Genomic DNA, 16,916 nt, shown 5'->3' with positions numbered 1-16,916 from the left:
TTGATGTTGACCATACGTTTTCACGCGTGTTCGTTAAGGGCGAACAAACGTGTAAATTCCCTCTACGCGAATACGAGACTTTACAGTAATTCATCTCTGACCTATGATTTCAGTCGTCCCCAAATATTTAGCACAATGTTCAATCAGTTTAAAGGAAAATCACTGGCTGTCGTTTTCAAGGATCTCCGAGTACCGTCGGACAAGACTCGTTCAGATTTAGCCCACGAAGGACAATCGAGTCTGAATCTAAATTGAAAGGATATCGTCTTGGTGGTCAGTTAAGGCTCGAAATCGTTATCGGAAAGTGCAAGTACGCCCGAACGAACAGAAACCTCGTCTCGAGTATTCGAGACTCCTACTACCGCCATTTCCTCCTCTTCCGTTCCCCATTTTCTCTCGTTTAACCGCGTCCCCTTCGTTCTCCCTTTTCCGCTTTCCGTTTCCCGTTTTACGAGCAATCGGAATACCGTTTGATTAAACGCGAACGCGACGTCAGTTATCTATTTTTCCCGAGGAAAATTTGCCATCGCTTCGATCCGGTGGCTACGATCACCGATCTATCCTCTTCGCGTTTTCGATTACGTTTACGCGCTATTTGCAGGCTCGTTCGCGCGAGACATTTTCCGCGTCGAAACGATGCGTCGCAAGCAGGTAATCTCGTAAAGCTGCGAAATGAGCGTTTATTTTCCTCCGGGTGAAACAACGCATCGAAACGAGGCCGCTTTTATTCACACGTTGTTGGAAAGAAAATGTTACAACCATGGAAATTGCGCTTCGATAGAGCATAGGTGAATCGTATCGCGAAACGGATGGAAGCGTCACGGTTTATTTTCGTCAAAATTGACAAGTTTTATCTGAATATCGACTTTTCAATTTCCATTTGTTTCCGCGTATCTCGCCATTACGCGCGTATGTACGTTTATCGTCGAATGTTCGTAATAAAAAGAAAAAGAAAGGACCGCGCTTTCCTCGTGAAAACGAAATTTCCCGTTCGACGAAAGCAATTCGCGTTGTTAACATCGTTCCGTTCGTAATAAAAGAGCGAGGCACTTTTTTTTAATAATTTCACGATGGTCGTTTCGATGGAAAACGGCAAGAAAAAGGGAGGAAAGAAAGCTCTCTCGTCGATGAGGCGACCTTTCTGAAAATAAATGGAAAGGAGGTCGCGAATGTCCGATTGACGTTTGTCCACCGAACGGAGAAACCTTTTTTCGAGGGTCGCGACGAACGGATATTCTCGTTTACGGAACAAACAAGACGGAAGTGCACTTACCTCGATTCACGACGGTGGCTTATCGAAGACGATAAACGGGTAGCGAGTTTAAGCGACGGATCAGTAAGTTGGTGAACGGAGAACGAAGCTCTGCGAATCCGTATCTTTCGTTGACGGTTTATATAAGCCCGCGACTTTGCGGCACTCGTTTCATCCCTATCCCCACCCCGTAATATCTAAACATCGTCGACCAATCAAACGGATCCGTGTACTACCCCGTTCCGAGGCTCGCGCCGTCTCACCCCCGTGTTCCACGGCATCCTTCCACCCGTTAACCACCGACCAGCCTGACGCGAACCTACGCCATTTCTCCCTTCGATCTCGATCTTTATTTTTTTTATTTCTTCTCCATTTTACTCTTACCAGGATATTTTCTTTTAAAACTTCACCCTTTCCTCCCTTACTTTTACTTTCTTTAACCATTGTATTTCGTTTATTTCGTTTAATCGTAACAACCAGAGTTTAGCGAGAAGAGAAATGGGAAGAAGATTGCGAGGAACTTGTAAACCGGTAAACCACTTCGCGAATCTAAAGAAAGAAACTAGAAACCCATCGGTCGTTAGTCACGTTTAATCCATCGATTGTGTGTTTGCGTTTTCCTTACGGTTTTCCTTTTTAATCCGCGTCCGAGGGTCATTCGTCTCTTCGGATCGTTTTCCAATTCGAAAGAATCTGAAAAAGGTTCGAAGCCCCTTTGGGAAAGGAGTTGACGGTGATCGTATATATGTTATTTTTCGATCAGCGTAAGCTCGTCGGTCCGTCTGTTTTCATTGTAATGTAAATACTTTGATACGGTAAATATTAAGAAAGCCTTCTCGAATTTGTCTTGGTCCATCAAGGAAAAAACGAGAGCGGTTTGACGGAAGCGACCTGGAAGAAAATTCCTTTTTTGATTCACCCCCTTTTTCTTTTCGTATCACGAAATTCTTCCCGTCTCGTGGGAAGCGGTGAATCGTCTTAGCGTTTATAGTGGCGCCTATGCGGTCGCAGTCCGTTTCCCAGGGCGCCGTTTAGCATTAGTCGGCATGCAAATCACCTGATAGCCCATTTTAATAATATCCCGAAAGGTTGTGCCGCTCGTACGAAACAAATAGCCGTGTCGCTGGCATGACGCGTTATGAACGCATTCGAAGCAGACTGGCGCTCTCCGGCGATCACGTTTCGCAGGGATGAAGAGGGTTTTCAACGTGGGAAACGGTGTCGAAGAGAAGAGGTCGAATTCCCTCTTCTTAATCGCTTCCGATTATTGCAAATAGGCTCTAAACGGTTATCAATTTATTGGCCGACGCGGGGAGAAAAAGAAAAGAAAAGAAAAGAAAAGTCGGACAAGAGTAGAAGCTAAGGAAAACGTCAACGCTTCGACAAGTGTTTTTCTCTTCAATTTTCGTTGCGTGGATTAGTTTCTCTTTACCTTCTTGATTCCGTCGTTATTGAACGAATAAAATCGAAGAAAGAGAAAAGAGAGTCTCGTACATTTTTCGTTTCATTCTACCTCGCGATTCTCATTTTATACGCGGCTCGTTCACAGACGAATCGAAGTCTTCGGAGAAAGAGATATCGTTAGGCGCTAAAACGAAACAACTCCGTCCAGTTTTATGGGATATTTGTCGAGACATAAACTGGAAATCAATCTGATACGCTCGTCGCAGCTGTTTGATTTATTTAAACGTACCATACGACGTTTCTCCAATTTCTAAACTCGTTGGGAAAATAGCAAACGGATTTCTTCTTCTAGACGTAGTTTCATTTCGACGAGATTTACAGATCGAGGGGGGATGATTTGAGTAGTTAGCCATCTGACTAACTGATTATAAGGCGTAACGTAGATACGAGTCGCGTTTTCCTATGAGAACGGTTTCTCGAAATTGATTCGTTGGGAAATCGGTAAACTCGTAGCTACGTTAGCGGCAAAGTAGCTTCGCTCCAGTTACATTTCCGAGAGGGTTATTCTCTCTCGTGGGAGACGATTTTCCAAGGGCTCTGCGTTCCAGGAGAAACTAGTCGACGAGAAAGTTACGAGTCGGTCAAATGGTCGCTCGATTTTCCTAAATTTCATCTGTGATCTACATATGCGTGTTATCAATCGCCGCGCCGCCTTCGTTTCCGTTTCTCATCTTCCCACCCCCCCCAAGGAACGCGATATTTTCACGGAACGTTCGGTGCATCCGCGTCACATTGTTGTCCTGTAATTAGAATTTATCGTTTTTGTACTTGATCGAGCGTGACGGGATCGTGCGCGGTCAGAAGGAAAAGAAATCGAGTAGATACGCGTATATCTGGGTGGATGACTAACGTAACGGTGGTTGTAGCGACCGGAAGCGAGAACGGGTTGCGATCATGATCGCGAACGGAGTCTTTTCAAACTTACGACCCCTTTCCCTTTAAACAAAAGTCCGATTCGATTCCTTCCGCCTCGAGGAAAATCGATCATACGTTATCCTGAAGCATTGTTAATGGAAAATAGTCGCGAGTGCCAAGTCGATGCGAGGGAACATTGCTTTCCGTAAATTTCTGATCGAAACGTATTCACTCGTAGCTCGTTCAGCGGTTTTTTTTAATGGAATGAAATTTCAGTATACGTCGATTGTTATTACGTTAACTTTGTTACGTGGCTATGCTCGGAAAGCTTAGGGATCGTACAAAAAGAATTTAACAGCATTAATATATTTTTTGGTTTTTTGCAACAAGGTAGGTTTAATTGATCGACCACTGTGGCGGAGAAAACTGTCTTACCTGCTGGTGAGAGGTTACCTACTGCTACTTAGTACTCTTCCGTTTGACTACAGCGCCACCTATACCGAAACACCGCAAACTACTCTACAATTTACCGACCGCTGAAGGATTGCTCGGTAAGTCGGTAATACCGACTAGCGGGAAGCAGTCGATAAGTCGGTAAATCGTCGAGTAGTTTCAGACACTTTTGTATAGGCGGCGCTGGGTCCGGGGTATGACTGCCTGGGGTATGCGGGACCCCATAGAGAACAAACTATGTTCATTCTTTTTGCATCTGTAGCTACTGATTTGTAAATTTCTTTAGGAGGAGAAATTAAAATTGAAATTTTGCACTGGTTAAAAGATAGCTAACCTCATTTGACGTAAAGAGACTCGGTAGACGTTCAGCGACTGTTGGTCAGAAAATACAGGGTCGATGAGAAAAAAAGATGTGATATTTCATCTATCGGGGTACCCGCAACAGCCGCGCCCGCACCCACTTTCGCACGTTCGCAACGATTCGATATGAAAACGTATCGTTTGGTACGCGTCGATACTTTCAAGGAGCTATACACGGTTTTTAATTTCCTCGCGAAAGTTTTTCAAGCGATACGGGTATACGTATCTCTTCCCTATTGGAAGCTTCTACAAGACGTCGAGGAGGAAAGCTCGAAAGGGTTTTCTTTTTCTCCACTTCTTATCGAAACGGTAGAGCCGATGTACGGTTACGCGCGCAGGTGTACAGCGTCTCGCGATGTTACACACCTGTCCAATTTTTCGAACAAACCAATAAAATGGAGTTTACGTGTGGAAAGTTTCGTGCAATTTGTCGATGGATTCGCGAAGAAAGGACGGAAGAAGCAGGAAGAGCGTGTAGTAGGACGAAATAGCCGGATACGTAAAATCATTGTCTCTCGACTCTTGTACCGTGACGAGAAGCGTTTCCCCGTGACGAGTACAATTTGTCTGAAAATCGTCCCTCGACGTTTCTCGTCCCCTGAACGATCTCTGGCTAAGAGACGAGAAGGGCGAGAAGATTAGAGGGACAGAGGGAGAGATCAGAAGGGGTAGTTCGGAAAGAAGACATCCCCTTTTTCCCGTTGAAAGACATATAGAAGGGCGATTCGCGCGTCTCGGGAGAAGAAGAAGAAGAAGCAGGAAGGTGAAATAGGTGCGTCGCGCGTGGTGGTACGCAGGCGCATCGGTAGCGATACACCGGCAGGTGAAGTACACAGCTGCTGGACAGCTGAACAGCTGGACCGATATATCCGTTTCCAGGTACGCTTGGTCCGCTCGTAATGATAAGTTTGCGATCGTCGAGTCCGTAAGCGAGCGGGCCTCGAGAAAACGGTCGATTTCGATCGATTCTCGATCGAGCGAGATCGTTCGACGTCGTAGAACGATTTTAGACCGCGAACGGATCCGTGTGGTCCTTATCGTTCGCCGGTGAACCGACCAGGCCCGGCGAACGATCCGAAACGGAAGAAAACACCTGCTTCTTCTCTACGGCTCGACCACATCCTTCCTTCGAAGCAGTCTCGCGTTGCGTGGCCCGTTGAAAGGGCTCGTTCGGTAAACGGCAACCGACACGATCCTGCGTATATTCGGCGTACCATATGCGCGTCTCTTGTATAAGAACACACGCGTACCGTATGCACACGACTCTCGGAAACCTTCGACGGTGGATCGTTTTTCTTACGGTTCTCACGGGACACCACGCAACATCCGCCAGTTTTTTTTTTTTTTTTTACCTCTTCTCCTCCTCCCCTTTCTCCTTTCCACCCCCGAGGTTGCAGACAGGTATATCGGCGTCGATCGACGCAGTTTTTTCGGTGTTTTGAAAATTTCGCACCGATCGATCATAGATGTCTGGGACGTGAAAAACAGACAGGGAGATATAAGTGCAACGATAGAATGCTCGTTTGCTGATAATGTCGGTTATCTGTCTGGGCCGATCGATCGAGGAAAGGTGAGCGATACGCTCGAGAGTCGATCGATATCGATGAGACGCGGTTTGGGAGGATGATTGGTCAAAGACGGACGTCTAGGGTGAATCAGCGATCGGATGGCGCAACAGGGTCCACGAAAGGGCAGAGGGCAATCTATGCACGACGCGGAAAGAGTGCGGCAGGGGCCAACTCGTTCCGGACAGCGGGCGATAATTGCGCAACGAGTCGCGCGACTCGCGCGATACGCGCTGACTCAGACGGGTGAAATGCAGCCCGGGTGTTCCGCGATCTTTCGTCGCGGACCTTTCGAAACCTATCTGACCGCCGTTTCTCCTATTTTCGGTGCTACAGTACTACGGTTCATCTGTACGATAAATACGAAAGCTGGCGCGAATCTTTTCGAGAGCGTGCGAACTCCGTCGTCGGAAATACTTAACTGGTAAATACATCGATCAGCAGGATCGTTTAGTATTCCCGAGTTGCAGGTAGCATCCGGTTAAGCGGCGACAGCCGCTCCCACCGATCGCGCACACGTCGCTCGTTCGCTCGTTTCCTCGACTCCGCTGACTCCTGGCTCCTGCCTCCTGGCTCGATTCCATTTCGCTCCTTCGACTACGCCGCGGACCTTGAACAGAGCGGATAGGTCAACGATTTCGACGACCGTGGCGATCGCGATCTACGCTTTCCCGTCGCTTCTCCCCCACCTTTCGCGCGAATCCGGTAAACAAGCAAACTCCTTAAAAACTGACCAATTTTCCAATCGCTGTTTGTTTGCGACATTACCGGCGAAAAACAACACGCTCGATAACGAGACGAACTGCGAACGCGGGATTATCGCGCAGACGATCGCGTAGACGAGATAAGATGCTGTTACCGACGAATATCGATGCGCCCGATAATCTCCCGTTTTTCGAGTACGTCGATCAATTTGAAAATGAATGGGAAAAACAGGAAGACGAGCGATAACGATCGTCGGCGTGATAAAAATAAATAAATAGAATTTTATAAAAAGAAACGATACGATTAATTAGCCGAAGATGCGCGAAAGTTTTGAATTTGACTGCGCTAGGGTGAGGGTCGATCATGGTGCGAGGCGGCGAGGAAAAGGAAGAAAGAGGAAAGAAAGAAGTAAAGAGAGCAACGGACAAGCTTTCAGGGTTAAAGAGGGACACAAAAGAACGGCTGCATCGTGACTGGCTGGAAAGGCAGCGTGTTTACGCGAACGAGTGGGGGTAGTTAGTAGCTCAGCTGAGCGTAGTATAGAGGTAACGCGGCTGACGAGAGGGCGAGCTAGTTGCGAATGAGCGCTCGTCGGGCGTGCGTCGTTACGGCGTCGATCGATAATGTCTCGTGATCGACGAATACCCGTCGGATCGTAATTAACGCGAATTCACCGAATTCTAGATCGCGCGAATTTGTACCGTACACCTGGTGTGCAGTGGAAAGTGCAAAGCGGACCGCGTTTCCTCGAAAGCGATCGCTTTCGGAAGAAAACTCGCGCGTTCATCTCGCGAAAGACAGCGTCGCGCGATCGTCAGATTTTAGTTTGAATCGCGATCGATGATCAATCGCGTTGCTCCTAGTCGTCTCCTTTGAGTTTTACCAACGGAGTAAGGAGAAACGGAAGAGGAGCAGCGAAAGGATTTATATTATTAAAAAAAAGAAGAAGAAGAAGAGGGTATTTAACTGGTGCGACGTGAGTTGTCCGAGTGCAGTGTGACCGTCGGATTAAAAGTGAAGTGAGAAAAATAAAAGAAAAATTAAGTCCGGCCGAAAAATGGTGCCACAGCAACAGGACAGCCCGTCTAGCTCGGGTATACCCATGTTTGGATCGTTGCTCGTGGATAAAAATTCAGCAACGCCGTACTCCGATGCCACCCAGGTAATTTTCACTTCAAACTACACGGCGCCCATCCTTCGGACGACACCCTGGGGGAAAAAAAAAAAAAGAAGAAATTGACTACGTACTGTTTGTTTCCTTTCTCGTATCGCGTTGACCAATTTGTTTTCGACGCTGATAAAATATCAGGCCGAGTTCGGTTAAAAATACACTGTAAACATCGCGTCGATAGGGAATTCGGTGGTTCGATGCCGATTAATTAATGATTCGATTATCAATTTTCGTTCGATACGTTGGAAAGGTGTAAAGAACGCTTGTTTTTCCCGATAACGCTGCCTCGTTCGTACCTGTTTATTTTCGCGGCGAACCAACAGCCGCGAAAAAAAGCGAATCGTTTATTTTCGTCGTTTGTCCGTTATTCTTAGATCGCTTTAACTTCTGTTTACGTTCTTCTCGACGTTCTTCTTGTTTTGTTTCTTTTTTAAAATTTTATTTCACCATGTTTTGTTAGCCAACGTTATTTACTCTTGCAACTAGCTGCTTCGTTATTGTTGAATTTACACTCGTCTTAATCTAAAAAATTTACCATTTTTCCACGAAATATCGTCAGTTTTTATTTTTCATATTTCCATCTAAAATTCGCGACGTAAACGGTCGGTCTCGATTCGCGAGGGTCGAAGGAAACGCGATTTTCGCAACGAGACCACGTTAGATTTCGATCTTTCGACCGCGTGGATACTTTCTATTCAGCGAATCGATACGTGTTGCACAGTTGCACACCTGTTACGAACCGACGATAATAACCGCCCGAGTACGATGGAAGTTGGAAAAAAAAAAGAACGAAGCGAGGTAACGCTGATTTCATTGAAAAAAAAAAATGAAAAATCACTCGGATTGCGATCGAAACTCTCGGGAGATCCGTTTCTCGTGACGCATCGGTATATGCGTATACCGATCGTACGGTATCGTCAGCTGATCGCGCAACTACGCGAACCTAGATAACCACAAATGCTAGATAAATAACGTCATTTACGTCATTTACTTATTAATTTGTTTGATTAATTGCGCTGCGATAAATTGTTTACCGATTAATTTATAAACGTTAGTCTTCGGAATGAAAAAAGAATAAAAGTAGGACTTGAACGATAAAAAGGTTTAATTTCGGATCGTTTGATCGTGGTTGTTGGCGTCTCGGTGGTAGCAGCCGTCGTCGCACCTTGCTAACCTACATATCCAGCCTTTCGATTTCCACTCGGCTGCGTGTCGGCCAATCGACGATATCTAAAAGTATAATGGGCAGAACGCGCGCGCGGTACGTGTTATCCGCGCTTCTATAACCGCACACCGCCGTCTAATAAGAAACGCAATTTGTAATTTGCCATCGATTTCGATTCCGTGCACGCCTGCTTCTTACGTCTCTCTCTTTCTCTGTCTTATATTCTTTGTCAACGCGCGATCGCATCTATTCGCGACAAAGTTGCATCCTCGCGAAACGCGTTGCAGCCAGTCGGTATGAAAACGCGTCTCGAGCGAACAGGATGATTCGATGTTCTGGTTATTCTGTTTCAGACGAAGAAGAACAATCCGAATCATATAAAGAGACCGATGAACGCGTTCATGGTTTGGTCGCAGATCGAGCGAAGAAAAATATGCGAGATTCAGCCGGACATGCACAACGCTGAGATCAGCAAGCGGCTAGGGAGACGTTGGAAAACGTTGGACGAGGCGGAGAGGCGGCCTTTTATCGAGGAAGCCGAGAGGCTAAGGCAGTTGCACATGATGGAGTATCCCGACTACAAATATCGACCGAGGAAAAAGACGTCGAAGCCGAGCGCGTCGGTCAGTCCTAAGACGAAGGACGGTGTCAAGAAACCGAGGAAATCATTGGCGACCACTTCTTCCCTCTTGTCCTCCGCGATCAGCGTCGGTACGTCGAAAGGTCAGTCGCGAAACGACACGAACAACAACATGCAGACGAACAACGGAATGGCTAGTACAGTTAAGAGACTGCAGACGCATACGAACGGTAGCAAACCGGTGTCGCGTTTGAAGGTCAGATTAGCGCTGGACAAACGATCTTCGCTCGATTACACCCCCGCACCGCCGATCGTCACCGCTAAAATACCGAGCAGTCCATCCTGCGTCACGCCAGATTCCCCGGAGTCTGCCAGCTTCTACGAGGACAACTTCCTCGAATGCGGCTCCTCCGCTCGACTTGCCGTAGCCTCCGCCTCCGCCTCCGCCTCCGCCTCCGCTTCTACCAACCTCGGCACGCCGAAGGGAACCGGAAAGATCAAGCGAGAGGCCAACCTGGAGATGGACTACGAGTCGACGTTCGAACCGAAAGATCGACTGCTATCGTCGGTCGGTCCCGTTTCATCGAACATCCCCGTTACCTTCCCGTCCACCGTCGAAGGGATCGACGGTTTGATCAGCGACAGGAGTTACCGCGCGCAAACACCCTGCCATCGTTCCGGCTTCTTCGTGAAAGAGGAACCGATCGAGTCGGTCGACACGGACATGGAAATGGAAACGAACACCGCGACCACGACCACGACGATACCGTCGCGAGCCACCATGCACGGATTGGAACGAACGTCCTCGAGCTCGTCGTCCAATTCGACCTCTCTAACGACCGCGACCACCACCATTCTCACCGTCGCGTCCTCCGTGCCCGCGTCCGATCTCGCGATGTCGACAAACACCGGAACCACCGCGACGATAAACGAGGACGCGGTCCTCGACGATACCAACGTCACCGCGACGGTGGTGAAACTTGAGGAACCGGGGAACAATCCCAGCCTGGCCGACCTCTACTCCCTGACGGACCTGTTGCAGATACAACCGTCCGACTTTAAGCTCGATCTGGACATGGAGACGATAACCAGCGACCTGGACACCTTCGAGACCGCCAGTTCCAGCAGCGGTTCGCACTTCGAGTTCTCCTGCACCCCCGACGTCACGGACATGCTGTCCACTATCGGCGTCGGCAACGATTGGGTCAGCTTTTGAGACGGAAGGGGAGACCGCGAGTTCCTCTCGCGTTGCAAATTTCTCTCCGACTCTTTCTTTCTTTTTTTTCTTTTTTTTTTGTACATGTACTGTAGTATATTAGATTTAAGGCATTCTCTTTTTTTACCTTTGTACGGCATTATTAACCGACGAACGCGGCAGTCGTGGCCGGTGTTCGCACCGCCCTGCCCCTCGATGCGACGATCGAGGATGATCTTCGATTTTTCGCGATCCGTTTGTTCGCCACGACGAACCTCGGAACCAACGTCTTTGATGCATCAAACGTTTGATCTCATGTTTTCTTCTTTACAGTTAGAACTATCTTAGTTTGGAACTTGTTACGCCTTAGTGTACGCGGCCGCTTTCAATCCTTTCTCGCTGTTTCCGTACTTTGGCGAACCGTCTAACGGGCCGATATCAGTCGTCGTCGCAACACGCGTATCGAGCACACTGCCAACTAAACTTGTATCTTTCATTTTTTTTTTTCTTTTCTTTAATTTCGTCCGCTCAATTTGCGCAACTGCCAAAAACGAAACGAATCCAATTTTCGATATGTCGCCGCTCTTTATATTTCTTTGTAAACGGCGATATAACGAAAGATGCGGGTATATTCGTTTCGTATACTTTTTCGTAGCTCTTTAACGCTACTGCCATTTACACGGTACACACACACACACACACACACGTATACACGTACGTCTATGGTCGAGAGAGAGACTGCTTACATCGTGGTAAGTTCGTAAGTCGTAACAGAGCGACAGGCAAAAATGAGAGGAAATACGCGACGCTCAAAGATTTATTGCCCACCTTTTTTTTTTTTCTCTCCTTGCTTCGATTCTTCTCCCCGTCGAAAGAAAGTGTAATACCCCGCGCGCACAAAGAGAACAACAAACGAGAAAGAATGTTTCGAGTGTATTCGTGTTGCGGCGCGTACGCGAAACGCGCGATATATATTCCACGAAACGGAGTTGAATCCAAACAATTGAAAGCCAAAGTAGAAAAACAGATTTTGTCTCTCTTCGCCTTCCCGGCTCTCCCAATTATTTTTCCTACAATTTAATAGGCTGTGAATTATTTGTCGTCGTTGTTGATCTAAAGACGTCCGACGATCGAGATTCGACGAGGGATGCGCGAGTAGTCGAGAAGTATAATTTCGGCTAACCGCGCACCCCTTACGTTCGATTTTTCATCGCGAATAATGAACGATCGAAAGGGAGGAGTCGCGTACGTCGACGAGAGGATGGACAGGGAGGGCGTGAGGGAAGGGGATGAAGGGACAAAAGTTGACGACCAGAGAGAAATTGGTACGTTTCTACTCCGTTACCCGTAAAGTAGAGATATAAAGGAACACACCAAAGTGCAATATTACCCCGTATGTATATCTGTCTGTAAATGCGCATAACACCGAACAGAAAGAAATAAGAAAAAGAAAAAAGAAAAACGACACAGTTATCGAGATACGCGCACGCCTGGTCGTTCTATTCGAATTAGAAAGGGCAGAATTTGCGATCTCACCCAGAAAGGATTAAATCTATTTTTCAACGACGATCATCGAATGTAATCGTCGAGTTAATGTGTACATTCTACGGTATATATGCGTATGTATTAGCGCGACGCGAAAGAATCTTGCAGAAAAAATGCCAACGAAAGCGCGTTTGGCAATATTTTTACACGGACACGGTTTGCAGGAGTTTGTGGTCGTTATCGCGTTCGACGAACGTACGTCGAGGCGTTTGCTCTCGAAATCCAGCGCGGATCGCAGAGTGTGCGGTGTTTTAATTAAGTTAACGTTACGTTCGTGGAACGCGATAATTCCTCGAGGTTTTTCGTTATTTCGCCAGTTTCTTTCCGTTTCGTTCTACCCGTTCTTTCGACTTTTCGTTGCTTCCGTGATTTTCGTCCCGTTACCTTGGATCGTTCGATCTCGTCGTTCGCGAGAAAGAATTCTCGGTAAGAATCGCGTCGAAGGAAAACGAACGAGTTTCTTCAAGCTCGTTCGTTTTCGTTCGGTGCACGCTTCGCGCGTTTCCTTCGTTTTCCAACGAACAAATTCGTGGAAATATTCGATCGGAGAGCATTTAGCGAAGGATAACGCGTGTCCGAGCGATTACGTCTCGTAGGTTTAAGTTTTTTTCATTGTACCACGATAGTGAAATTAGTTGCATTAACGACTAACTTTATAACGCGTAACGACTGTACATTTGTATTTAGCCCTTTGTTTATATATATAATAATACTTATTACCTTGTTATTAAGTATTCGATTTATATAATTTTTTTTATCGAACTTATTAAAAAAGTATTTTGAAAACGAGCCAACCAGCGTTTCTCATTTCGAAAGGGACGGCGGGATACCACTTCCGTCGCTCTTTTCCGATTCCCGTCGATAAATTTCCCAGGAGTTGCGTTCGGAGTGTGGAACATGTGACGGGCGCATGTCGACCAGACCAGACCAGACCAGACCAGACCAGACCAGGCCAGACCAGGCAGCTGGCTGCTGTTATTGCGCGCTTTTGTAGTGGTGGTGGTCGGTGAACGTCCGAATGGACGAGATGGACGGACGGACAAGCGGCACGTTTTCCATCTCTTCCGAGTTCTCCTCGTGGCTATCGAGTTTTCCTTTCGCGAGCGATCTCGCGATGAACCGTCTGCGTCAACGATAATAACGCGCAGTAGAGTTATTAATAGCATCGGACGGGAACGAACGAACGAACGAACGAACGGGTGGCGAGGGAAACGTTGCTTGCCGATCGTTTTCGCGATCACCGTTTCCATCTTCTTTTCCTCCTCTTATCATCTCGCTGTGCTTACACCCGTGTAATTCGCGATTTTCGCAAGGCAAACGCGCCGCTATCAGCTCCGCGCAGCCGTAGCTCGAAGCCGGAGTCGCGTCGAGATGGAGCACGACGGGGCTAAGCGAGTTCCGTTGTAAAATAATCGTTCAAGGTCTGCGGTGGCGTTGCACCCACTCGTTCGAGAGAGAGCAGGCTTGCCAACAGCCACGCCGCTCCGTTCATCTCTGTTTATGTACGCCTGTCGCGCGCATCCCTTTACGCGTGCTCTCGTTTTCCATCCTCTTCCCTCCGCCACGATGGAGAAACTTAAATAACAATTAATCGTGTTGAATAAACTCGCATTTATTTTTTCTTTTCTCGGATACACCGATATCGATCTAATTGTTTCGCGAGACGTCTAGCAGGTAGTTAGCGAGTCGGATGGATGGACGGAAGGAAGGAAGGAATAGCGATGGTTGGTCTGGCGAAGGAACGGAGTCGCGGCTCGAGCAGAGAGGATGCTGGTGGCTGCATACCGCGAGGTAGAGTATATAGCTATCGAGGTCAATGGTTAGTCCAAGGTCCTGAGTTCGAATCTCGCGGCTGGGTTCAACGCGACTGCGGCATTTCCTCTCGCGGCCGAGCAACGATCTCCGTTCGTGGAACGCTCGAGGTCGAGACTCGCGCGAGTCGCAGAACCAGAGTCATGGGTTTTCGTTTTTTTATTTTCCCCTGGCCGGTTTGGCGGTCGAGCCGTCGTCGTGTCGGTCGCTTTGTTCGCGAAACTGTATAATACGCTCGCGATTGACCTGCTTCTCGTATTCGAGCATAGAGAAACGTAGGAAAAGAGGTTACGGTGGAAAAAAAAAAATAAGAGAGAGAGAGAGAGAAGGAGAGAGCAAAGGTTAAAGATCGAGCCGGATGAAAGAATCGTTTGAACGACAAATGTCGCGAGTCGTCGCGTGCAAACATCATAATCTCGCGATAAGGTCGCGACTGATTTATTCGACGATAAAAGCTTATTGGAAACACGTGTATCGTAGGCTGCTGCCAAAACCGGTCGCACCAGAGAGAGAACGATCTTGCTCGACCGGCGATGCGCGACGAACGCTATGAATCACGCGGACGGTTTTAAGTTGTACGTCGTAAACCTGACTCGACTCGTTCTTCGTACTCGTTCCCATCTTTCTTCGATCTTTTCTTTGTTTCCGGCTGATGTTGCAGCTCGCGCCGCGTCGCTTCAATTTCAAGTTTCTTCTACTTTCGGCATCGGGATCGCGGTCGCGATGCGATCGAATGAAAATCGAAGGGAAACGGGGCAAAGCGAAGCGTGGGTGTACGCCGCTGTTGCAACGTATCAGCTTGATAACCGTGCCCCGATAGCGCGACTAGTTTTGCTAAGAAAAATTGCGTCCGTTAGTCAGAGCTTGCGACATTAGCTCGCGAGTTGCGGCCTGCTGCACCACCGACTCACTCGACAGACCGGAGTTTGTACTTACGTACGCCGCGACCCACTTATTCCTCTCTAGCTGGTCCGCGCTTAGCGAATCCTAATCGACTCTTTACTTTCCTATCTCCACGGGAACGAAAAGGAAAAGGAAAATTGAAAATGAAAATGAAATGACGATTCTACGAAGGTAATTTGCGTTCGAACGATAAGAATATTGCATCGCGTTTCGCGGCGAACAAGCGTGTTTCCCTTCGGAGAGCCGATTTGTTCGACATGCTCTTATTGCGCGATTGCTAATCGTGCAACGAGAAAGTAACGTAAACACACGGATAACGTAGGATTTATAGTAACGGCTTGCCACCGTCGATGGAGAATAATTTATCGATGACGCGCGTTTATGCGCAGCCTGTACTCGACAAACTCGCGCGTTCTGCTCTCGTTCTCGTTTTCGTTCTCGTTCTCGTTCCCGCTCTCCCTCTCGTTCTCGCTTTCCCTCTCACCCTCGCCAGTGACATCGACCTATAACGCGGGCCGCGAAATCGCTACCGTTTTCTGACGCAGCGCGATCCAAAGATTTTCGTCAGGAAAAAGAAAACGAACGAGACGTACTTGACTAAACACGCCACGGTCGCGATCGAATCTCTTCCGCGTGTGTACCTACGTACGCGAGGAAAATAAATGACCGATCTCGTGAATTCTGATAGCTGAAAATTTGCGGAAGAATTACGGCCACACGCGTCGTTCGAACGCATCCTCCGCGAAACCGAGCGTTTTGCTTTCGAACGGAAACGCGTCGAAGGTCTCCGAGGAGAGAAGTCGAGGCCATACCACCCGGCTAGCCTCAAGGTTTTTTCGCGTAGCTCGCTCCTCGCCGCGCCGTCGCCTTTACCTCCAGCACCCTCCTCCTACACGCGTACGCGCACCCATACACGCACGCGCGCCACCTAGCCCCCTTCACCAACTCTCCGCATCGCTTCCATCCTCTGCCTCGGTTTCCCTTTTGCCTGCGAAACCACGTAAAACCGGCTCCTCGCGATCCTTCGTCCCTCGGCATTCGCTTCCGTTTTACTCGCGCTTTCGGTTTCCCTCGAACCGGAAGAAATATTCTTCGAAAATCATCTCCGTTCAGAATGCACCGACGAGGTTGCGGTTCGATGTGCAGTCGTGCGGGCGGAAGAGGAACAGGATTCTGGGAACGAGCAGACGGTAAGCGACGAAGGTGGACCATCGATGGCGGACGGCATACGGTAAACGGCAGACGGTAGCCGATATAGCTTTCGCTGGCCGATCGACCTGGCAGCCGGTGTTCAGGCTCCGTCTTCCAACCTCAAACCGATCGACCCTACCGTCTTAACCCTTTCAGGGCCAGCGGTACGTATTTCTACCGTCATTTTCTTTCGTTCCGAATTAATTTGCAGAGAATACCATAAATTTCTATGTACACTAACGAAATAAAAGAATTAAAACACAAAAAATTCGTTTTTCTTTTTTTTTTTTTTTAATTGGATTCGCGCTTTCGTCGTTACCAGACGTTCAAAGATATTTTCTACTGGTTCCAGCTGCGCTTTCGAAGTGTGCGCGATACTTTGCACCTTTGCCGACTCGCGTAATGACTCACGCGAGTAATGATTCACGAACGCGACCGAGAAAACCTTATACGCGTCGAGACCTCGGACCGAGTCGCCGCGGTTAGCCTCGCTAATCGATTCTGGCTAATCGTACGAACCGATTTCGCTTAAATTGCTTCCGGTATTCGCTGGCTGGCAACGAATACCCCGTTCCTTACGCGACACGAGGAAACGTCGAGGCTTCTCGTAGGAATTTCTGTTTCACATACGTCGACGTTGCTCTTCGCTTTTCCGCAATCGGCGACCCGAGAAGCGCGGCTCGCGACCTCCTATTTCGAA

The 16,916-nt window shown here is 48.1% G+C and overlaps 3 protein-coding genes across 5 annotated transcripts in view; 2 read left to right on the top strand and 1 right to left on the bottom strand.

Moving 5' to 3' along the window:
- Positions 1 to 16,916, top strand: part of LOC117602734 (uncharacterized) — a 169,850-nt gene that overhangs the window by 80,196 nt on the left and 72,738 nt on the right. The window lies entirely within an intron of this gene.
- The window catches only part of Dh31 (diuretic hormone class 2), a 31,615-nt gene that overhangs the window by 1,580 nt on the left and 13,119 nt on the right, over positions 1 to 16,916 (bottom strand). Inside the window, exon 2 of one of the 3 annotated variants that reach the window (XM_034321087.2) lies at positions 6,372 to 6,559. The exons of 1 other annotated variant lie outside the window; for it this stretch is intronic. The gene's annotated coding sequence lies outside the window, so the exon portion shown is untranslated. Of the gene's footprint in view, positions 1 to 1,273; positions 1,746 to 6,371; positions 6,560 to 16,916 lie in introns of those variants that run through there. One more of the 3 variants, XM_034321085.2, reaches the window with a different exon arrangement.
- LOC117602728 (uncharacterized) lies at positions 7,188 to 11,606 on the top strand. The gene is made up of 2 exons (XM_034321081.2): positions 7,188 to 7,816; positions 9,344 to 11,606. The coding sequence occupies exons 1-2, from the start codon at positions 7,712 to 7,714 to the stop codon at positions 10,784 to 10,786; spliced, it is 1,548 nt and encodes a 515-aa protein (XP_034176972.2). The 5' UTR covers positions 7,188 to 7,711; the 3' UTR covers positions 10,787 to 11,606.

This window comes from Osmia lignaria, chromosome 12, assembly GCF_051020975.1.
Source record: "Osmia lignaria lignaria isolate PbOS001 chromosome 12, iyOsmLign1, whole genome shotgun sequence".
In the NCBI taxonomy this organism is placed as follows: Eukaryota; Metazoa; Arthropoda; class Insecta; order Hymenoptera; family Megachilidae; genus Osmia; species Osmia lignaria.
Note: the sequence above shows the minus strand (reverse complement) of the source record. Positions and strands in the feature narration are given on the sequence as shown.